Source organism: Columba livia, chromosome 3 (genome assembly GCF_036013475.1).
Source record: "Columba livia isolate bColLiv1 breed racing homer chromosome 3, bColLiv1.pat.W.v2, whole genome shotgun sequence".
NCBI classification, from domain to species: Eukaryota; Metazoa; Chordata; class Aves; order Columbiformes; family Columbidae; genus Columba; species Columba livia.
Window position 1 is genome coordinate 23679599 of NC_088604.1, and position 23746 is coordinate 23703344.

The 23746-nt window shown below is 32.1% G+C and overlaps 1 protein-coding gene across 2 annotated transcripts in view; it reads right to left on the reverse strand.

Annotated features, from left to right (window-relative positions):
• CSMD1 (CUB and Sushi multiple domains 1) overlaps positions 1-23746 on the reverse strand; it is a 1084328-nt gene that overhangs the window by 286591 nt on the left and 773991 nt on the right. For both annotated transcript variants that reach the window (XM_065056058.1, XM_065056057.1), the window contains exons 11-12: positions 15680-15783; positions 8365-8477 (exon numbers count right to left, since the gene is read on the reverse strand). In XM_065056058.1, the coding sequence (XP_064912130.1) occupies positions 8365-8477; positions 15680-15783 (217 nt within the window). The remainder of the gene's footprint in view (positions 1-8364; positions 8478-15679; positions 15784-23746) is intronic.

The following is a 23746-nucleotide window of genomic DNA, read 5'->3' on the forward strand; positions in this document are numbered from 1 at the left end:
TCACACGCATTTGTCTGTGGGTAAACAAGGCACCTCCTTTGTGCTGTGTTACTTGGATGTATTCTTAGGCCAAGAACATAGCCCCTGGCACAAATGCAGACTCAAGACAGCTTCTGGGTCACAGATAACTCCACGTTATCTCTAATGGGCCTTTATGGGAACAGAAAAACAGACAACAAAACCAACAACAACAACAAACACAAAGAACAAAAAAACAACAACAAAAACAACCAAACAAACCAACCAAGCAAAACAAACAAAAAACCCAAACCAAACAAAAAACCCCAAAATTGTCAGTTCCCTTTTCCTGTAAGGAGTCCCCAACACCTGCTGTGCTGTCATGTTCCCTCCAGCTCCGCACTCTCTAGCTCTCTCTGAGCAGGCCCTCCACTGCATTACAGAAGTTTGTCACAGGAAGGGATGCTCAGTGAAGGTGTTTTCTCCCCATTCTTACAAATGACTATTTTTTTTTTTTTTCTTTTTAAAGAAAAACAACTTACAGTGAGCAAGCAGTTAACAAACAATCTACCATCACAGTTTCCTAGAATACTTCTCAAACAATTTTGAAGGTCAGAGACGTTTTTTAAAGGTAACTTTTCCTATTCCTACCCTCTTCTTTACAACCCACCTTTTTCTTTATCTGATGTTGCCATGTTTGATTGCATTGTATTATAATATAGAATACATTTATAATGATAAAATTATACATGTTCTGTTTGTCAGCTGTAAAACTGGAAATATTGTATTACGGATTAGTAAAAAGATTTACTACATTAGATACTATACAAGGTGGTTTTGTTATGAAATAGGAAGTAGAAAAACACAAAACAAAAATGTTATGTTTTAAGTTAATATGTAAATTAATGACTTATATTTGAGATATACAACTAAGCCAAGATCAAAATACGAATTACAACTGACATCAGAATTTGTGTTGAAATACAAATAAGAATGACAGTAATTATCAGATTAATTGCTCAGACCATACAATGGAAAGGAAATCTCTTTTATAACTGCTTCTGTTAGTCCTCTCAAAGCACTACTATTATTTTAAGTATTGACCTGCTTACAAATAAACACAACAAAATTAGAAATAGTTATACACAACATTGAATGGAACTTTTTTTTAAATGATGCCTACCAACAATATCGTATTTTTACTTTTCTTTGAAAAATATTTATCAAACTTTTAAAAGACTGTTAAAATCAATGTTTATATTTGGAGACAGAATGTTTCATAGCAGCTGGGCATATTTTTGTGAAAAAGTGAAGAAAAATCTTTTTGATGTGAATAAAATGTGGATGGAAATCAAGTCTGTAAGCAGACAGTGATTGTCTAGCTGTGATGCATTTTTCTTTCAGACCGTCATTTGCAGAAACTTTACAAATTATGGAAGAAGTTTAAGAATGCCAAACATTCCCAGATGTAGATTTTAAAAAGACATTCTGAGCATTTAATAACTTTCTGTAATAGATAAGGCAAAGTAGTAAACTAGAACTATTTTGGCTTAAAAGAACGAAAGTAATATCTTCCTAGTTAATGTCAGTGGACAGCTAAATTCGTGGTGCATATGTATTAGAAACAAATATCAAAAAGACAGAAAAGGGAGAAAGTTTTACTTGGTAAAAAACCTACTGCAAATTTTCATTTACTTAAAACAATTACATTGTTCTATCAAGCTTTTAACTGTGCTGTACCTGCTAAGAAGCAAGGACTGGAATTTATATTTCAAAAACTGAGTTTCAACTGTTTTCAGATCCAATGCTTAGGGTTTTTTTTTTTATTTGTAGAAGGAACAAAGCATAAAGAAACACCTGCTAGAAGAAAAAACAAAATAAAACAAAACAACAAAACAACACCAAACAAACAGAACTCCCCAAAAGATCAGTTAATGCTTAAATTTAATTCTCACATATCTTATTAGAAACTTACCAGAAAATGTTAGATTTATTTTTATAATTTATTGCTATCTAGTCTTTAAGAAAAAATAAATGTTAACAATGTTTCTAAAAATATGGCCACGGTAAACATTTATTTAAATTTAGTTAGAATCTGGAAGTAACATTTAAGTTAAACATTCTGAATTATTAATCTAGATGAAAAGCTATATAACACTTTACTTTTCTATAACACAATAAATATATCTGAGCTGTTTTCTGCATGGAATATATTAAACTATGATGTGAAACTACTCTCCAAAGAAGCTTGACTAGTAGAAATATCTTCACTGGTCGAGCTAAAACATAACAATTCTCTCTTATTCAGAGACAGCATGCTATTGTTTCAATGTGCAGTATTTTTATGCAAAGGGGCAAACAAAGGCTTTCAACTCATTATAAGTTTAATTGACTTGTTAAGTCAATTGCTGAAAAGATATAAGTGCACGTATGCCTATTCAGTCAGACACAGCCACAGTGTGGAAAAGAAGGGGGAGGGAAGCTTCCCAGCAACAGCCATGTGATGTAATTAAGAAAAAATACAACAAATGTTGTATGTTGGCTGTACATAACCACATTTTAAATGCTGAGATTGTTTATTTTTTAAGTTCTGAAATTTAAATAATGGAGCATATTGATAAAGATATTCCTCTATGAAACTGGAAAATTTAAAATGTGCATAGATATCAGGTCAGTAAACCACGCTATTTTGAACATACAGATTCTTTACCAGCATATTGAGAATCTCCATTATTAGCATAAAAGAAAGCATTACATTAAAGGTTATAGGGAAAGAAGCTAATACATTGCTTAAAAATTATAATCAAACAGATATATGTTAATCTATGAACTGACTGAGATTAATAACAGATACTGATTGTAAATCTGTGGATGATAATTGAGCATAATAATAAGACCTGGTTAAAGACTCTGAAACATGCTCTCATTAAATAAAAATAGAGCATTAGAAGCAGAGTTATGCAATTAATATAAAATTTATACTCAACCTGGAATTTTTTGTTTTGTTAGTTTGTTAATTTAGGAGGGATAAGAAAAATAACGCAGTATTACACACTTAACACTTTTTATACTTTTCACTAAGAGTCTGTTGTTTGAAACTGTTTAATAAAGGATGGTGGCATCGATGGAAATTTGATCTTACCTGCTACTGCCTGCTAATACAGAAAAATGCAATACACTTAACCAATTAAGGCATACAAGCATGATGTTATGTTCCTCAAGTCCATGTGTATTTTCTAGATGGAAAATGGGTTCTGTCTGCCACCCCAACCATCATACAAAGTTCAGGCAAAGAAGCTCTTAATTAATAAAAATTACTTTAAAATGGTTGCAGTAATTATCAGTAACTCAGAATTCCTCTTTTCACTCTGTCAATACCTTACTGATAATACTATTTATTCCTTGAAATATAAGTCAAGGATAATGAAACTTAGAAATGACTGCTGTAGAGCTTCCCTGAACAATACGCTCTAAAAGGTCAGATAACAATGTAGGAAACTTTCCTTATCTGAAAACGACTGATAATTTTTTGCACTGGAAATTAGGTGACTGATATTTGCCCACCCACAAAACCAACCAGCAGAGTATGGCACTACAAACAGAATCATTCATACAATATCATGGCGAAACTCTCTGACAATTTTCCACAGAACCAAATAGCTCTAACATATGAAAATATTCACATAAAATATGAGATATATTTATTGCCTGTACTCCAAAAGCACACACCTAAATAATTTGTCTGAATTATAGTGCATAGGAATAAAATATAAAAGGAAAACTTACTATACATGAAATAGATGAAAGAAAGAGAAAAAAGTTAGAGTAAAATAAAAAGAGCAAAGTTTTCCTGGAATTATTTATTTTCTTCCTTATTTTCTTTCCAAACATTACACTGTACATAATGATTTCCTTGAATGCATGTCTAATTGTGAGCATCCTAAAAAAGCCTAATTCCATTAATTTCTTTCAGTACAAATTTTATCAAATCTCCAAGCAGTAACAAAGTTTTATATCGATATTGGTTGTGCAATTACATTTATAAACTAGTTGTGCACTTGTAAGAAACTGAATTAAGGTTTACTAAGTACAATAACTGTATACAAAAAGACAACTGCCATCAGAGCAACTGAAATATGGTTTTGAAAGTATTTTTCTACTGGTCTCAGGAGGAAAGAAGTATCTACTTCCAAACAACATAATAATGAAGAACTTAAAGCTTTACGGCTCATTTGAGCATCAATACAAATTAAGGTTGTAAACTTGACATTTTTAGTGGCTTTCAGGGGCTGATGTACTTCCTGACATCTCCAAGAATTCTTAATAACTTCAAATTACATAAAATGCTCAGGATTATATCACTGTGTCACCAGATTTCTTTTATAACACTGTCATGAACTAAAGGATAGGCTAATGAAGTAACTTCATTAGGTTATTTAGCCATGTAAAGGCAGGAATAAAAAGTGAATTCTAAACAGACTATGAAACAGGTGTTATTGTACCGGTTATCAAGAAATCCACAAGTCAAAAGATTAAATATTTTAATCAGACTGACAAGTTTACAGGCTTTAACGGGAGAAAAATCTCAGGATTAATAAAATTCTGAAACATTTATGTCAAAAAGTTCAAGCTGACTGTCATCTGCTTCTATGTCAGTGTGGTGCAGCTGATGGGAACACAAACATGGGAGCAACCTAATGATCAGCTGCTTTCATGATCCACCTTAAACCTTAACAGCCTTGACACTCCTATTTTTAGATGTGGCACATCCATCAGATGAGAAACAAACAACAACAAAAAACAAACCTGAAAACTATCTTAATAATAGCCTAAATCTGTTATCTTTTAGTCTGAATAAATATCCTCATTTTTTTGTTTGTATACAAAATTTGAAAAGTCTCTCTTTAACACAGTCCTTTCTATACAAGTGGCTACATTCAAAGTATTCACTGGGAAACGTTCAGAGGTTTTTATAATAAAATCTCAGCTGTGAAATACATAGTGTCACTAATTTCTCTGTGTCTATGGTAGAAGACGACATGTATTTTAACAACATTAGCTATTTTGCTTTCTCTAATGAACATGTGTGGAGTGACACCTGTTCATTCAGGCTTCAGTAAAGTAAATTGTCGTAGATTATAATGGAAAGAGTATTTCAGTATATATCCTTTGATATAGTTGGGTGTGGTATTACAATATATCTCTTTCATCAAGGACAGAACAATTTAAATTTCTGTCCTGTTCACAGAAATTTTAGGTGCTTTCAGATAATTCTTTCAGAAATATATTGAACCATTCTCTTAAGATGACTGGGGATCCATAATAGAGAATGAAGGACTTTCATATTCAGTCTATAGAAAAGCTTTTTAAGAAAAGTAACCTTAGGTGAAGATTATGCTTCAACTTTTTTTTTATAGTATGGTTTAATAGCTTGCTGTTTTAGCAATAATAATATGGTTCTAATATGGTTTAGAAAGTTTAACATCAAAGTGAAGGTTGCCTGTAGCATCTTGCATTTTACTTATTTTACTTACTTTACTTACATATAGGTAATGCTTAAATTATTTTTGTTTTTATAATACATGACAATTGATCATGACTTATAGAAAAAATATCAAGGCAGCTATTGTATTTCCTAACATAGTAGCTGTTTATCAGCTTTAACAAGTTAACAATCTAATCTCAACATTAGTCTTAGTATCTGTGTTTCCATAGCTCACCTTTCGTTTCATACAGGTACAGTGCTATTCCTCTGTATTCAGAACTATTATTAGTAACTCTTTCCTCAGGACCAACGTCTGAAATCTTTCTTGTGGATTCAACTGCTGGAGAGCTGCATTGTACAGTCCAAGATGTCTGACTAATTAGGCAGACTACAGCATTTTTTGTTAAAGTAAATATCAACTGTATTTGAAATCAAGAAATTTGAGTGATAGGTATACAGATAGCACTACATATTTTTGACATTAAGATGTTTCTGAAAGTGAGACAAAGAAGAGGCAAAAGAATATGGAAAGAATGGTTCCTTCCTTAATGACTCAGGCGAGTTGTAAACAGGATTGAATCAACTACTCGTATACAACATCTGTGATGCATATCAGTTCATTTACAGGCATCATTTCATGCCATTTTCAGGTGGGCTTAATAATGTAGGATAGGTGAATTGCATCATCAAAATGCTTCTGTATTTCCTAATTAAAGTGAGACAAAGCTCAGCTAAAGTAACTATTTTCTATAAACTGTAATCCTTCTATGCCACTTTGGAAATACTAAAATTGATTGTACTGTAATAGACACAAAGTCAAGTTTCAGTCAGTCAGCTGTAAAATATTGTCCAAGAGGGTTCAAATTCATGTTCTAATCCTGAGTAAAGCATAGACTTTATAGTAAAAATAAAATAAAATAAGGATTCCTGTTACTTTCACTCCATAGACCATGTATAAGCCATCAAAGCTTGCATTTTGCTTTCTCTTTTTAGATAACTGCAATCCCAAAACCAGTATCTTTGAGGTCACCTGTCACAATCCATTAACTTTATCATCATTAAAATGAGATGCTATTTTTGGACTGGTCCTTTGACTGTTGAACAAAAGGAAAGCAGAATTGTTGAGGTATCTTGTGACAGGATAGAGGTTACAATTTTACACTTCGCCTAAAGCAGGAAATATGTAGAGAGCACAGATGGATAAAAGTTTTGTCAACAGTAAAAGAAGATGAGAAAATTATAATAAAACTAATAAGAGCACTGAGGTAAAACAGAGAAAAAAGCTATAATTCACCTTCATATTAGGACCTTTACTACATTTCTGAGATTGTAAACATTTCACATTTTACAATTCTGGAATTAATTTCTAAAACTACAAAAACATAGAAGGACTCATAATTGGTTGTAAAACAAGGCTGAAAGCCAGAACCCAACCATGAAATGATAACAATGCGCTTCATAACAGAGATGCCAGTGCTACCGCAAAATTCACAAGGTATACTTCAGGTGTTTTCAGAAAGTCCCCAGAAGTAAGAGGTTGAACTTAATAAATGAAATAAAATGTCTTTGATAAGTTAGACAAATACCGAAATGAAAACAGAAGCCTTTAGGTTGGGAGTAGTAGAAAAAGAAATTACAGCACAAAAACAACTCAGCAGATCAATTTAAATTTTTGAACTTTTTTATAGACGTACGATGAGATAAAGTTCATAACTTTGGATTGAGAAAAAAATGCAAAGTGTCAGATACATAACTTGTGCCAATGTTTTTTTTCCACTTTATGTAATTCACAAATGGATTCTATGCAACGTATTCAAATGGAATTGCTGGAGCACCTGCCCTACAAAGACAGGCTGAGAGAACTGGGGTTGTTCAGCCTGGAGAAGTGAAGGCTCTGGGGGGACCTTCCAGTACCTAAAGGGGACCTGCAAGGACGCTTGGTAGGGACTTTTTACAAAGGTATGTAGTGATAAGAAAAGGGCTAATGCCTTTAAACTGAAAGAGGGTAGATTTAGATTAGCTACTAGGAAGACATTCTTTCTTGTGAGGGGTATGAGGCACTGGAACTGGCTGCCCAGAGAAGTTGTGGATGCCACATCCCTGGAAGTGTTCAAGACCAGGTTGGATGGATCTTTGAGCAACCTGGTCTATTGGAAGGCATCCCTTGCCCACAGCAGGGAGGCTGGAACTAGACGACCTTTAAGGTCCCTTCCAACACAAACCATTCTATGATTCTATGCTTACATGCATACATACTAGCAGATATCAGGTATTTTTTACTAGAGTGAATCACCTTCAGCAACTATCAAACTGAAGCTCACTGTTAAGAAAAACTGAAGATGCTTGTGTTGCTAAGGTTCTCATTTCTTTGAGACAGAAGCAATGCAAATGAGGCTAGGGTAATTTAGGCAACATTTTTTTTGATTAAATTTCAACAATCTTGTACATCATCTTAATTTCCACAGTCGTATACAACATATCTGTTCTGTTGTTTTTGTTACACACTAATTTTGACTTAGGTCTATGAAAATTCTTGGTGAGACATGAAGACACATTTTATAAATAATTCAATAAAGTTTGAGAAAACTAATGATAGTTTTCAAATAATATCAAATAGAATGAATTACAGAGGTTAGCAGAATGTAACATTTAAAATTTTTGAAATATGATATAAACTTGCAGTTTGAATTGACCTTCAAGCAAATCTCATCCAAACAATAACTTTAATTCTTACTTCAGATTATTTTAGTTATTTTGTGGGTATTTGCAAAGCCATATCTCCATTAACCTTTAATTAACAAAAGAGACAGTATCAAAACTCTAAATTTGTGAAAGCACTAAATGCATATGTAAAATAAATTTTTTTGAATGTAATGAAGGAAGTTACAACATGAGTTTAAAACAGATAACTTAGTTCATACCTTGATAAACAGCTTTGAATCCTGGTGAACCAATGCTGTCATCAGACTGTAAATGAAGCCACATCTGGTTGCTCATGCTTACAATAAGATCAGGAACACTAGATCCAGTGAGTCTGTATGTAGGAGAAATTGTAAAGTCATTTGCAGAATCATAAATTACTACTACTACTAATAAAAACTACAGCCTTTTAAAACATTATTATAATACTTAGGCCTATTTCCAATATATTGCTCTTGTGTTCTTATCAGCTGTTTTTGATAAAATTAACTATTTTGTATGGATTAGAATGATGTGAAGTCTCAGAGAACAAAACAAAACAAAAACAATCAAACAAACAGATTGAATTATTGCATTCCAGTTAATAATGAATAAACACTATTAATAAAGCTGTTCCTACCTAAAGCTTTCTTCAAGTAATTAAGCTATTAGAGATGTGAAGGACTGAGTAAGTTGAAAATTTTCACTTGTTTAAATTTGAAATTTTTTTTTTAGCTATGTTTTCTGAAAGTGTAGGAAGGTGGTTTACATGCATTACAGCACATGTATTTAGAAGAACTTACTAGAACCTCAGCTACTCTATTCAAGTACCTCACAATGATGTCTTAACTTTAAGGAAAACCTGCTATTTCTCGTATAGTAAAGTGTATGTATAGATATGTACACTTCAATATAACACATAAAAGGCAAGCTGGTGAATCCCACCATAAAACCCTAGACCTTCTCAGTAATATCCTTTGTGCATCTGTAATTCTGGTATTGATATGCAAAGATCAGTGTGTCAAAATGTTTAAGAAAATAAATACATCTTTTGAGATTACTTCTTAATGGTGAAAAATGCCTACCATGTAATTAAGTTCTAGCACTGTATCTGAACAACTGTTCACATCTTGGTGATAGCAATACAGTCTTTCAAAAGGTAGTGGGAAAAGTAGCATATAAAAAGTATCTGCAGAATATTGTATCTCTATTTAAGCTGGTGTCAGATGAAAACGAGAAAACATCACGAAAAGAGGACATCTGCCTTGAATTCCACATAAAGCTCCATGTATCAGAAGCTTTGGGGATGGAAGGTACAGGTACTGCAGTAGCTGTAGTTGATGTAAGGAAATCATAATGACTTTGTATCTTTAATTTTTGTAGACTCTGTTTTCTCAAATGGCTCTATTTATAAACACAGATAAGATGAACTCTAAAATTCTAAGTCTTGTATGGGATACTTATACTGCATGTAAATGTTTGTGTAGCATGTAAACAAAATAGTCAAGATTTGGAAGGGAAAGGAAAGAGAAAAAACAAAAGAAGCCAAAAATGCAGAAAGCAATAAGTAAGTTTTTTTTGTTGTTGTTAGTTTTTTTGTTTGTTTGTTTTGTTTTGTTTTGGGTTTTTTTTTTTGTTTTTCCACAGAGATGCCAGATAGGGTAGATCAGTTGTTTAGGGAACTGAGGTCTGTCTGATAACACGTGTTGTTGCTGACTCCATTTCAGTCTGTAACCATCTCAAGATCAGATTTTTTGCAAGTTCAGGAAGAGGGACTTCGAGACCAGCCATTCAGGCAGATTGGCTGGTGCTAAACTCATTTCATGTGGAGATGCACAATCCTAGGTTATCTCTGTATGAATAAAGTTAAAAATGTTGAGGCAATTCATACAACCGATGAAGTCAAACTCAAGTGAAACTTCTCAGTACTCTGAACAAACTCTCAGGTCAGAAAAGACAACTGTGAGAGAAACAAACTTTTTCTACCAGTTTTCTCTCTGATTTAACTTATCCAAATGAAACCAGAGACAGGCTTTTAAGAATGCTGTCCAGGACCAGAAATGCTGTTTGCTTCTCTATAGTTTAGGTCACATAAGCAGCACAAAATGGTCTCAGTAAATTCTTGAACTCAATGTGTTAATGGCACCAGCACGGTACCAAAATACCAGTATGGAAGCAGCATGGTCATAAAAAGAATAATACATTAATAGTAAAAATATAGAAAATACATTATTAAAGAGATGTATGTTGATTTTCTAAAATATTTTATTGCTGTTTTAAACAAATAAATGAGAAAAAACATCAGTTGTGATGATGACAATGAGGCTGACTTGTATACGAAAGAGGCTGAGGTCTGGATTTTAGGTTTGAGATGTAATTTTCAGGGGCCTGAAATCAGTTTTTAAAATATATAACAACTATGATGTTGTTATGCTTTCATTCCATTTAATGATTTCATGAAACAAAACTTCCAGTGTTCACTTTTCACTTATGTATATGTGTAGAAATAGTGCCACTACAATATCTATTTCCTATTAATGGGAACTACTCAATAAACTTTAATTTGAAAATAACCGTTTAAATTGAAACTCCACATAAATGTGAGAAAGCTTTGAGCCCTTTCTGCATTTTCTTTGCTTTATCTTGTTCTTATACTGTGTATAATATTTAAAATAAATGTGTCTTGGAGGCATTAGAACAATAAAGTAAGTTGAATGAAGCACAGCATGCAAAAGCCAATAAATAGGCCTTTGTGACATTAAACTACTGTATAAAACAAAAATTTATTTTAAAATGAAATCATTAATATTTCTTGAGTTTTCAATATGTGAACTTATTTTCCTTCTTTGTGGTAAATCGTTTTTTATTGTTTGCACAGGTTTTCTTATCCTTTTAAAGAAATAGTTTTACTGTATTGTTCTATCATTCAAAGATATCAAGTCACTATGCTATTTGTGTGCTTAGTTGCAACCATATCGCAAACTAAAGCTCAGAAGATTTGACTGTACAAGGTGTGATAACCAGTAAATGTCACTAAAAATCCCTAATTGTATTTTTCTTTCACTACTACTGATGTCAACTACCTAGCTAATCATGGGGGAAAAAATCCAACACATTATTAAAAAAACAAATTAAATACCAAAACCTACTTTCTGTCCTCCTAAATTTTACAACTTCTAAAAAATTTATAAGGAAGAATTTTTTAAATAATGTGAAATCCATTAAGTTACTAGGAAGTTAGACTCAATAATGCTTGAGATATACTAAAAAGGAGCCTGTTTTTTTACCAGTTATGGAAGAGTAGGTTGTTTTCCAAGCCGCCAGTAAGTTTCCAGACTGTGTGTGAATAGAAGAAAAGGGTTTCCTAAAAAAGCATTTCTCTATCATGGACAGTTCTCTGTGTATTGAAACAGCTGACAGAAGCAGCTGGAATTGGACCACTAAGTTGCAATTTCTTATTTGTATACGGAAAACAAACAAACAAATTTTCTATGTAAGAAAAGTTAAAAGATTCATGTTTTAAGGGAATAATTTCAAAAAAGGAAATTCAGTTTTAATGTAACTGCTGCAAGACAAATACTAATCACAGCATTTTAAGGTAAAGAGACTTTCTAAAGCAAGGTGTTAGTTAAATTTACAAGAATTTAAGAACCTAAAACAGAGCACTGCAGAAAACGTCTTGACTGATCATTTTCACCTCGCACATAGTTATCACCAGTGAGTTATTTTGTAAGGGTAGTCACTAGATTCTAGCCAAACTCTGTTAAATATGAGAAGTAAGTGAAGTCAAAACTTAATAGCCTAAACTTATTAAATTTCAGTAAGCTGTAATGCTGTAGTTGCAAAGCTAACCATCTCAGCATACATACCCCATAAAACAATATTGCTAAATGTTTAATAAGTAAGGCTTGCAGATGAAGCAATTGTTAAAAATAATAAAATTGATGGGCATATCCCTCTTTAAGAATTGTATGATAAGTTTTCCTTAAAGTCTACTATAAGTACTAAAATTAGACTGCTTTAATAAACTAAAACGAAACATGTTCCCTCCCAAAATGCCAACTACACTGCCATAGAAATGCATTAAATTGATTTGAAATAATTTGTTCTTCATCAAAGTATGTAATTACTTGTAACATCTCGGTGCTATTTTACATGAACTTAGAAGACTTTTACTAATTATTTTTCTAATGTCTTCTAAAAATTAAATTTGAGCTGCATTGTCTACATCTTTTTTTTTTTTTTTTTAATTATTTTATTTTTTATTTATTTCTCCTTTTTAAACACCAGTATCCCTTTCTATTCTACCCCACCTGTGGTGCTACAGCTTTGAGGTTACACAGATAATTGCTAATGGTTGAGAGTTTGGACACTATAGCAAGCTTAGGCTAGGACCAATCCTTTGTATATTGTGACCCTTGTCAACTCCTTCAATCTTCTTCTGAGCAAGTATTTAAAGGTCCCTTGCCTACTGACCTGCCATTAGAGAGCTTCCAGAGTTCATTAGATGACTGGCTTATAAAGATCCTGGCATAACTGAGGTCATTGTAAAGTTTGAGTACTAGGTTTACAATAAAGCGCCCAGAGGTATCTATTACCTTGAAGGCTCTAGTGGCTGAGAGATGGAAAATTTTGCATGAGGTTCAGGCATGACAATTTTATATGGAGGAGAATGATTCAAATCACTCAGAAATTAGGTTTGGATTTAGAAATGTATTTATTTTTGCATATTTATTTCAAACTAACTTGTAATAGCTACGAAGCTTTAGAATCAAATGCATAAGTTTCTACAGTGATATTTTGTAGAATTTCTACAGAAATGCTGGCATCTAAGCTGCTAACAGAAACCTGCTCAGCATAAGAAAAGCTATATTACTTTTTAAGAGATCCTGATAAATTATAAATTAAATCTAGCCAGAAAAGTCTCTGCTGAAAGCTGCTTGATTCCCCTGAGAAGAATAAAAAACTACAAGGTGCTGCTTAAACCTCATTAAGTACGATAGAAGTTATTAAAACCAACTAAGGGAACATTTTGGTAAGAAAATCACTTTGACATTTAGTTATGAGCTTTCTTATGATAATGCAGGCTACAAATGATCCTAGTGTTCTATGAGGAAAATTACTTTGCATCCACAGACAACCTTTCTCAAAAGGAAGCAAAATGAAGCATAGCTGTGATGCAGTTAGAATACAATGTATTTCATAATGCATGATACAATCCACTATTTAATGCCTGCAAAAACAGAGTTGCAATAGAAATTCAGATTAATTACTAATTATTGTGACATTGTAGTCTCATACTTGGGGCTCCTGTATTTCCATTGTAATGAAGTTATTAATCATTTACTTTCTCAAATGATTTTCAGGGTAGTGTTAATGTGTGAAGTATTGCAACCCAAAAGGAAGATGAAATTAATTGCATAGGCCTCATTTTTGTCAAAGATATAATTTACAGTAAACATGGAAAAGCCAACAGTGTACTGTAATGCTAAGTGATAGGCTGTAGAGTAATAAAACAGTTGCTATTCAAAAATAATCCTGAAGGGCTAGAACTACTGCATGCCTCTGGTGAGAACATTGTACTAGTGCTAGAAATGCTAGAAATGCTAATGGTGGATTCTGAAACGGATATATTACACAGAGATCATCAAAATGTTATTAAAGGGAAAAATATTATAAGAGCTGACGTGACTATGGAAACCTGCCTACCTAAGATACAAAAATTAGCAATTAACATGAGCTAAGACTATTTTAGACTTTAAAAAATTTTCTTTTTTAGGCAGTCATGGAAAATAAATATGGAGTATGTAGTCACAGGCTACACCCCTTCAAATGGAGAAGTAAAAAAAAATAAATTTGACTGTTACATGATAAGTAATTTTAGAAAGGCAAATTTTAATACATGAAGTACTCACAGTGTAACAAACAAAATGAACCATTCAGGGTGCCAAATTTACTAAGTTCAGAAACTTAACTCTGAAGGAGTTTTGGCATCCCTGTAAGTCAAAATGTATCCCAACACAAAAAGAAAATTTGTGAACAGATTGTCAGTCACAAGCAGTTAAATTATCATCCCCAGAAAGATTGTTTACTTAATTGGTTTGCGAACTACAAGAAAAAATAAGCATGGGTGTTGAAATTCATGCTTCCAGTTCAAGTCTTTTTATGCTAACTTAAAGTTTAAAGCTCTTGAAACAGGATTTTCTTATTTTCTTTTTCGGGTACCCAGAACATGGAATGCAATCTACCGAGTATCAACTAGTTGCTATTCCAACACAAGAAATATGCGTCCTGCAAATAATCAATCATTTTCCAGTCTTTGCTTTTAAGACAAATTAAAGTAGGAGTACCTAGTTCAATGTACTTTGATATCATAGTTCAGAACGTAGCCATTAATAAATATTATACATTCATAAGCAAATAAGTAAAATGAAGATATCATCCTCAGACTTGTCAGCCTAAAGATATTCTAAACAATTAAAAATAAATGTTATGGGTGTTAGATGACCTCTACTGTTCTAGTTATGTAAAATAAACATTCCAATAATTAAATGTCTTGTAAAAACTCAATATAAAATTATGATGGATTCTTTTTATCCAATGTGTTCAATAATGTCTTTATCCAGTAGATGTCTGTGCAAAATTAAGTAATGTTATGAAAAAAATGCTGCTACTTTCTCTTATTTAATCATTGCTGATAAAATAACCTTGCAATTTTGCTTTGTATTCTCCAATAAGGATTCATATGCTAACTTAACCTTCTAAAAGATGTGACTGAAATATCTTGTGATGACAAGCTCCTATTATGAGGGAAGGAAAACGAACATATGCAACCAAAATGAGATGGTTGAGGTAGATGAGATTAATCAATCTGTACAGGATTCTATTCTTTCCATTATCCCAGACAGTATTAAAGACCTTTATTTTAAGATTAGCTGACCAGTTTGGAATTTTCCTTCAAATTTATGTAAGTTGCTACGCTTTCTGTATGCTATGTATGTATTATGCTATATTATCTTTATTATTTATATTAATCCATGAAGCATGTTTACTTTACTCAACAATGGCCATGTGCATTCATGAAATTTTTTTTCACATATGCAATTTTAAGTATAAAAGTTTTGAAATTAAGAAATGGGTTATTTATTTTACACAAGTAGTATTTTCTGTTTGCTGAAATCTAAGCCTTTTAAAAATTCCTTTACTTGTTTGTGAATACAATTGCAGCTGTACGAATTGTACTTGTTTCTTAAAAGAAGCTTTTTTGTTTTCAAAAAAAATCTAATCTCAGTTGTCTGAAGCTTTTAGTCTAAAAAGTTTAAAAAGTTAAAAAGTTTAAAAGTTAAAAAGTTTAAAGCCTGCGAAGATGCTACTAAGGATATGGGGTGAATTTTGTAATGAACAATTTTATTTGACAGTAGTTAGATTTTAATTTTACATTATATAAACAAATTACATATATTAAAATTACTAAGTAAAATACAATATTCCATGACCCAGAAGAAACAGCATATGACAACACATTTCCAAGAAAAATTATTGAAGTTCTGTACTTACACATACAACACTGTTCTGGTATCACCAACTTTCCCAGCATCTCCAACAGTAAGAGTATCATAGCCTCTTTCCAATTCAAACTCTTCAAAAGCAAGCTTTATGACCTAATAAAATTAAATGAGTCAGTTATTTCAAAACTTACCCACTAGTCTTGAAAAAAAAACATTTTGGTACCGTAAGTCAACTCATGAAGCACTCACTCATTATTTCAGTTAGTCTGATTTGTTTAGAGAAAGATACCTATAGAGTAAAAGCAGACAGGGAGAAACTTCTGTATTTTCTAATAGCAAGAGCAAAAAGTATTTGCCTTAGTGTTTTAGAGGTATCATATACTAAAGATGTCAATCACCTATAACTGGTGGTAATTGTTCCTATTATTGAAATGTTATTATAAACAGCAGTAAAAACCTAAAAAAAAAATAATAATTATATAAAAATGACATATCATAATACTGGAAGCATATGAAATTAAAACCTTCTTGTCTGTTAAATTATACAATAATAAGACGGCAGGTTTGAACTATCAATTGATAAGAAGGTGGATGATGCTGATGCACAGAAATACAAAAGCAGAAATTACCATACATAAATTAATTAACACTAAGCTATGATTTTGTTCTACGTCTGATAATGAATTGACCAGAAAATTAAAAATGTAACTGTCAGCATTGTTTGAAAAAGTATTTATAATTTACTGAAACTGTAATTTTAGAAGATAAAAGAAAGTATGAAAATGGGTTTAGTTTTGTAGACAAACACTTATAAAACAAGAACTTTTCAGAGTTTTGTATTGGTGAGAAGTAGTTGCAGATTATATGTGTATATACACTGCACCTTTCTGTATTTTGATATCAAGGTTTCTGCAGACAACTTGATACAAAATGCAGAGTCACAGTGTTTTTCCACAAAATATTTTGTTTTATCTTTATACCAAATTTTGCAGACACTCTGGGGAGATTGTCACACAACTTCAGCCATCGCTTCTGTTTTGTGGCTAAAAACAATACTTGAGTCAGATTTGGGCTTTCTGCATCAGTCATATTATGCTGCTATTTTGGCAGTGATGTGGAAAAACAATGGTTTCCATCCACTTAAGGTTATTTCTATGGGCTCTTCAAGGCAGAATTAATACAATCTAAATTTTAGCCCTGTAAAAAGGCAGCATCCAAGCTAAGCTAATTGTTTATACATCCTCAATATTAAAAAAGAAGGTCAGCAAGTCTCATTTATCTTTGTTGGAATGGAAACAGTCTAGGTCCATCAGCTTCAGAGAGGAACTTAAAAGACTAGATGAGGCTTACATTGAACTGCTGCCTCAGTTTGTAATCCAAAGAAAAGTCTGTTTTTAATAAGATACCCATTAACCTAAGATAACATATGGGCTCTTGCTCTAAATTCATGTTGTGTTATTCATACCTTGCTTTGCATCTCTGCTATTTGCACATTTATGTTTTCTAAAGCATGCTAAAATTGACTCCAGGACTAAGACCCCTTGTGTGTTTTAAAATTGAGTTAAAATATATAAGCGTGTATAAGGTAAAAGAGTGGGAGGTTTAAAGAAAAGCTAAATGCTCCGAGGATATCTGCAGCTATGAAGAACATTGTCAACACAAATATCTGTGTAATTATTTTGACAACAGGTCAGAGGTTTTTTTTGTGCTCTAATACAGGTCCTTTAAAGCATATTTTGCAGATCTGCCAGATTTTTAGATAAAGTTTACTGCATTATCTACATTATATTTCAATAATCACAAGCATTTCAGACAATATACTGTAGATATAATAACATGCCTTTCCATGTGGTCCTGATGTATCATCTAGTATTTCTAGATTATAACCGTGGTTAACATGCAAAGTTTCTTTACTAAATCAAAACTAATAAAACAAAATAAAAGCAAGAAAAATATGTAGAAGCATAAAAGCAGATTTGTTTCTGGCAATAAAAATAACTACATATATGAGAATTTTAATGCATTTTTTTTATGTGTGTGTGGGGAAACCTGATAGAATATTCCAGAAGAAAATATGGTAATGTATTATTTAAATATGCTCCATTTTGTTAGACTCACAAACTCTTCTACATTGCAATTTAAAAACAAATGTGAATGCTCACCTCTTTAATAATAAAATAAGTTACAAAAAAAAAAAATTGATCTAAACCAGAAATGAAATATTAAAGATCTCATTAAGTTTATAGGGAATGTCAAAATAAAAGGGGTTTTTTTATGTGAAATACATTATGTGTGAAGAAATATTAGACACTATTAAAAAAAATCTTGTTCTTCACTTCCATGTTAATTGTTATTCTATACTAACACATAGAGTGTGTTGGAAAGACATTCAAATGTTTGAGAGTTAAGAAGTCAAGTATCATGTTTATGGCTGGACTTGATGATCCTCTTCCAACTGAAAAGATTCTACGATTCTATGATGCTAAATCTAACTTACATTCCTTTAATCTGATTCATAAAACCTAAACTTTACCATGCAAACAATAAGCAACCAGTCTAATCACAGCTCCTTCTACACTCAGTCAACAGAAAACGGCACCCAGAACGCAAGTCACATGACCTGCCTTAAGGTAGAGTAAACTGCCATTTAGAGTTGTCCCTTCTATTGACTACATAAGGATAACCATTGGAGACTAATGCTTACACAGATATATTTAGGTAAAATTAGTTCCTCTTTAAATAAAAGCTCTGAATCATCAGAAGGATTGTTAAGATATATTAGATGGAGGGAGGAATTGTTGATTTATTGGTGAGAAAGAGTGTAAGACAGTTTTGTATGGATATACATATGAATACAGCATGGGTAAAACTTAAAAAAGCAGATCTGAGATGCTTCTCCAGATTCAATGCTGGTTTGCAATTTATAAAAAAAAAAAAAAAAAGCCAGTAATACTAATCTGATCACTGTAATTAAATATGTTTACTCTGAACTGATTAAATAATGAAGTAATTTTCATTAAGAAAAATCAGAAACACAAAAATTACTTCCAAATCTATTATATTTTTTTCTGGATGATGAATTATATTTCTTACAGAAGCATGATCCTGTTTGCTTTCTGAAATGTATGAGACAAAATTCCCTTATAAGCAGTTCAGAATTATTATTTATGATGAGATAAATAGACTGTGAAAAAAAAAAAAAAAAAGCTTAAAAATATGAGACACCTAAGGAGGTACCTAATGGAATCTCTGCAAGTGAATTTTCTTTCATAATTACTTTTTCCTTAGAAGCATTTTCCTTTATCTTAGCTACTCCCACACTTTATACTTCTGCCGGCATAATTGCTATAGCAAGTAATGGGAAAAGGCAGCACCACAGTTGTAGTAACAGAAATTCCTTCATGGACATTCTTCCTGAAAGAAGAAGCAGGGAACATGGCAAGGTGACATTTCCAAAATGTCTAGGTGTACACGTTCTTTTCAGTACTAATAAGACCTTTTTTATTATGTCATATATGAGAGAAATTTATGCTTTCAATATAGTAAATACAAAGTAAAAAGTGATACCAGTTAATTTTAAGATGCAAGTAGAAAAGACATGCACCCATAAGATTCTAACTCAAATGTTATTTTGGATGAATATGTTGAATGAAGCCTGTATTTCATGCATTCTATAGCTATGAAACTAATCTTAAAGATAGTTTCTTTTGGTACAAACACTCTGTGAACAGTAGCAGAAAGGTCCATAAGCACCTGTTTTCTCTGAGAAATAGAGAATTTCAGCTCCTTGGTTTCTTGTTATTATGGCAAAATAGTTCCAAGGACACAAACTATTTCATTTAGGAGGGTGACAAATCTTGGCATCACACCGTATTGTGCAATCAAGCAATTCAAGTGAATACTGGAAAGCCTCCAGAAGTTTAGGGAGATGCCTGAATATTTATAGAAGCAAATGCCTCAAAAAAATATAACCTATCAGTGGAATTAATTTGCTAGAAATGCATACAATCTCAGAGTTCATATACTGTTTAATGCTATTCAGAATAGAAAATGGAAAGGTCTGAGCCATACTGAGCCAAGTTAGAAACTCTGATAAAGTAGGTATGTTACCATAACTGTGCTAATGGGAGATCATATTTATGGAAATGAACGTTCAGAGGAAAAGTAAAGAGTAATCCAGGATATAGTTTATCCTTATTTGGGCTGAACTCAGATGCCCACACTCAGATATCTTCTATCATTTCAGATACCTTGGCATCCTGCCTGGCCTCTAACTGCCTCTCTGGAAGGTTACGGATTTTCCTGTGTTGTACCTGTCAGCCTTGCATGGGCATTTTGAGTACCTGAGCATCTCATACAGTAATAGACTCCTGAGAATGACCAAATGAATTGTATTCCTTGTGTCCTGAAATGTTTGAAGTCATGAGAAGGACCCTACTTCATACAGAAAATCTCTTAATTAAAATGTTAAGACATATAAAGTGCTTATTTATGTTTATACATTAAAGTTTCTTATGTACATGATGAAAACAAATGATCTATGCCTAAATGCATATTCTTATAATAAAAGTGTAGTAATATTACATGGATATTGCATTGCCATAACACCAAGGTTTTACGTAAGTCTGGACAGTTTTTAGATTCTATTCTATACAACAAAGAAATGTAAATATATTGAGATTAACTTCACTCTGAATAAAAAAAAATGCAAAGAAGTTTGTTTTGTGTTTAAATTATGAACAAGAAAAAATATTAATATGAAATCTTGCATTTATATTTCCAGATTAGCTTAAACTAACTGAAAGTTGCATTTTCTCCTTTTCTTCCTATTGTGTTTTTAAAACATATAACTACATGGCTTGTTGGCCCAAGTCTACGTTTGAAATAAATTTTTAAAAATGTTTTCTAAATAATTCCCTGTATTACTCTAGTAAACCACAATTCAAGACTGAAATTCTAGTCCTGTTGAAGTAAACAGGATACATAAGGATTTTCATGTAGAAATATCTTCCTGATATTTCATCTAATACCTCAGTTGATTAAAATAGTTTAAATGATTACTTTACTAATAGGTTAACTATCAGAAGTTTATGTCATACCTGTTTGTGTTTCATCTCATATAATTATGGGTTTTTTTCCAATGAATGCTGTGATAATATTCTAAATATAATAAAATGTAAGTTACCTTGTACTAAACTAGAACGTATATTTTTGAGCCATAAAATAAATGAAAATTTTAACCAAAAAGAGAAAAATATCTTGTTATTTTGGAGAGATTTGAACTACCTACAATCTAGGAAGTAGTAAAAATGTTAGCATGTGACACCAAACTTCGTCATTTACTGGCCATGAGTAACAACAACAGCATCTGCGAACTGCAGCCCATGGGAAGGCCCCACATCCAAGCGATTTATAAAGGACTGTATCCCATGAGAATGACCCCACACAGGAGCAGGGGAAAAGCATGAAGAAGAAGAGAGAGAGACAGGAGCTCTTAATTAACTAACTGTACCCCCCCATTCCTCTACCCCCCCATTCCTCACCCCCTGCACTACTTGCTGAGGTAGGATGCAGAAGAGCCAGGCCCGATAAAAGGGTTTTATTGTTGTTTCTCACCATCTTACTCTGTTTTTAACTGGCAATAAATTCATCTTCCCCCAGTTGAGTCTATTTTGCCTGTGAGAGAAATTGGTAACCAATCTCCCCATCCCGATCTGGACACATTAGCTTTTTTGTCTTATTTTCTCCCCCTGTCCTGATGAGGAGAGGGCGTGACAAAGCAGCTTGCCAAGGTGAACCAAGCACAACTGTATAGTAGAATTCTCTTAACGTTGTAAATCAAAGCATCAAAATTACCTTCATTAAAGTATTTGCATTTAACTACATTAAATATTAATATTCCATGAGTGATCATGCTGTGAAAACAAAATAATTTATCCCAAAAGGCATAAGAATAATGACAGTGGTGATGACAACATACATTCTGAGCTTTGTTCAGGAATGCTTCTCATAGTTTAAATTTCCAAAAATAAGAAGCACAACACAAAAACTTATTACACATTTAATCTTTCTGGTAAAACAAAAATAAAAACAAAAACAAAAACATAAACATAAAAATCTACCTACCTCAGCTTTAAAATCTAGCCTCCCACACCTGAATGTACTTTCTTAAAGCCTACACTTACTTTGAAAATGTCCCTTATATATCAGTGATAATTAACATATTTATTTTGATCCAGTACTATTCCATGCCATGAAATTTATCTATGGTAAGAGAAAGTGATAAATAAGATTAACTTTATGGATTACAGGCTTGGTTCTTATATCATTTACTTTGGTTTTCATCTTCACATTTGTAAGCACTTGAGTAGAGATATTCTTGACCTATATTGGTAAAAAAGTGATACCAGAACCAGTGAAGATAATCTCTGGTCATTAGTCTCAAAGCCATTTGGCAATCTGCTCAAATATGCAGGTAGTAGAGCCCTGTAAGAACACATTAGGGCATCAGCCATTGTTTGGATCTAATTCAAATTATATGTGAGTAAACAGAACAGTTTCTGTCAGTTTGCTTAGGCATCATCTGTAATGAATATGCAATGAGGAAATTCTGTAAAAACTCCATTAAGACATAAAGAGAATTGTAGAAAAGGGTAGCTGCAGCTTTCCCTCTGCAGTACTATGTGACTTACTTTTAAATCATAGTGTACAGCATATAAATAATTTACTCCAGAAAAACTATTTTTATTTTACTTAATGGCAAATAATAAATAACAGAAAAAAAAAAAAAAAAGGAAGAATATATTTACAGATAAGTTTCAAAGACCTTTAGACCAGTTTTGAGAAAGATAGTGTGCTAATTGCTTTTCTTGAAAAAATTCTTGTTCATCTAGAAACATGAAGATACTGGCTAGAAACTTAAATACAGAAATACAGTGTAAAACATTCATCAGACAATCTGGGCCAGTAAGACTGAGTGAAATGAGAAAAATATTCTTTTTGTCAACTTAAAGTTCAACATTTGCTTTAGTATCACAGGAAATGGTATTTTTACATGTCAGGATTATTTTCAAGAAACATTTCACAATACAAATGTGACATAATAAAGGGGATTTACTCTGCTTATATACCTGCCCACTAATAATTTTTTAAAAGAAAAATGCAAAGTTCTTTATGAATTACTAATCTAGGTAACAATACTAAAAAACAAATTCATTTGAGACTACCCTAACGTTATTAATTCTAAATGTGGATCTCTAATGTCATTTTCAAACTATTTTATTTTCTCTTTATCACTATCAGTGTCTATTTGGTAGACATTTTTATTAGTTAAAGAAAAAAATTTCCTGAATTACAACTATGGATACACTGAGCCTCCATAAAAAGGTTATAGTTAGGTTTAAATAGTTTGATTTATTCTAATGATTTCAATAAAAGCTTTAGAAACATATTAATTCTTTAAGGATTTTTCATATTACTTTGTATAAAAATATATTTGAATCTGATGACCATCTGGCAGCTGTAAAAAAGAATAATTTTGTCATTTTGTTATTAATGTTTGGGTTTTTCTTAGTTAAAATCAGACATTTTTTCTAAGGAAGATACATCACAGTAATATACATCACAGAGAAAAAAGTGTGTAATGATAGCATAAAATATTTCTTACTTTTCTAATATGATCCATATTTTTCTGTATGATCTAGTTATGCAAGCATATATCAACTTTGATTCTATTACTACTAACTGTCCACTGTTATAGAACACTATTCAGAAGTGCCACTATCAAAATATTTGTTACAGAATTTTCTCTTTGTCTCAGGGTTTCTGTATAGAATAGCATTTTTCCATTTTTATTAAAAACATTCTTCATTTTATGATTGCAAAGATAATCCAAAAATGTGAACCAAGGGCAAATATAATTATGTAGAAAGTCTCAGAAAATAGCATGTGATGATTAATTCTGCCCATTATGTCTCACCAGGGACCTTCGGACTGTGATATTAGCATTTTCCCACAGCACCAAAAATGTTGTACTTTTCTTAGAGAAAACAATGTTCTGAATGTCAATAACAGTCATTATATTTTTTTTTTTTTCTGTCTCTCCGCTTCATTGTAT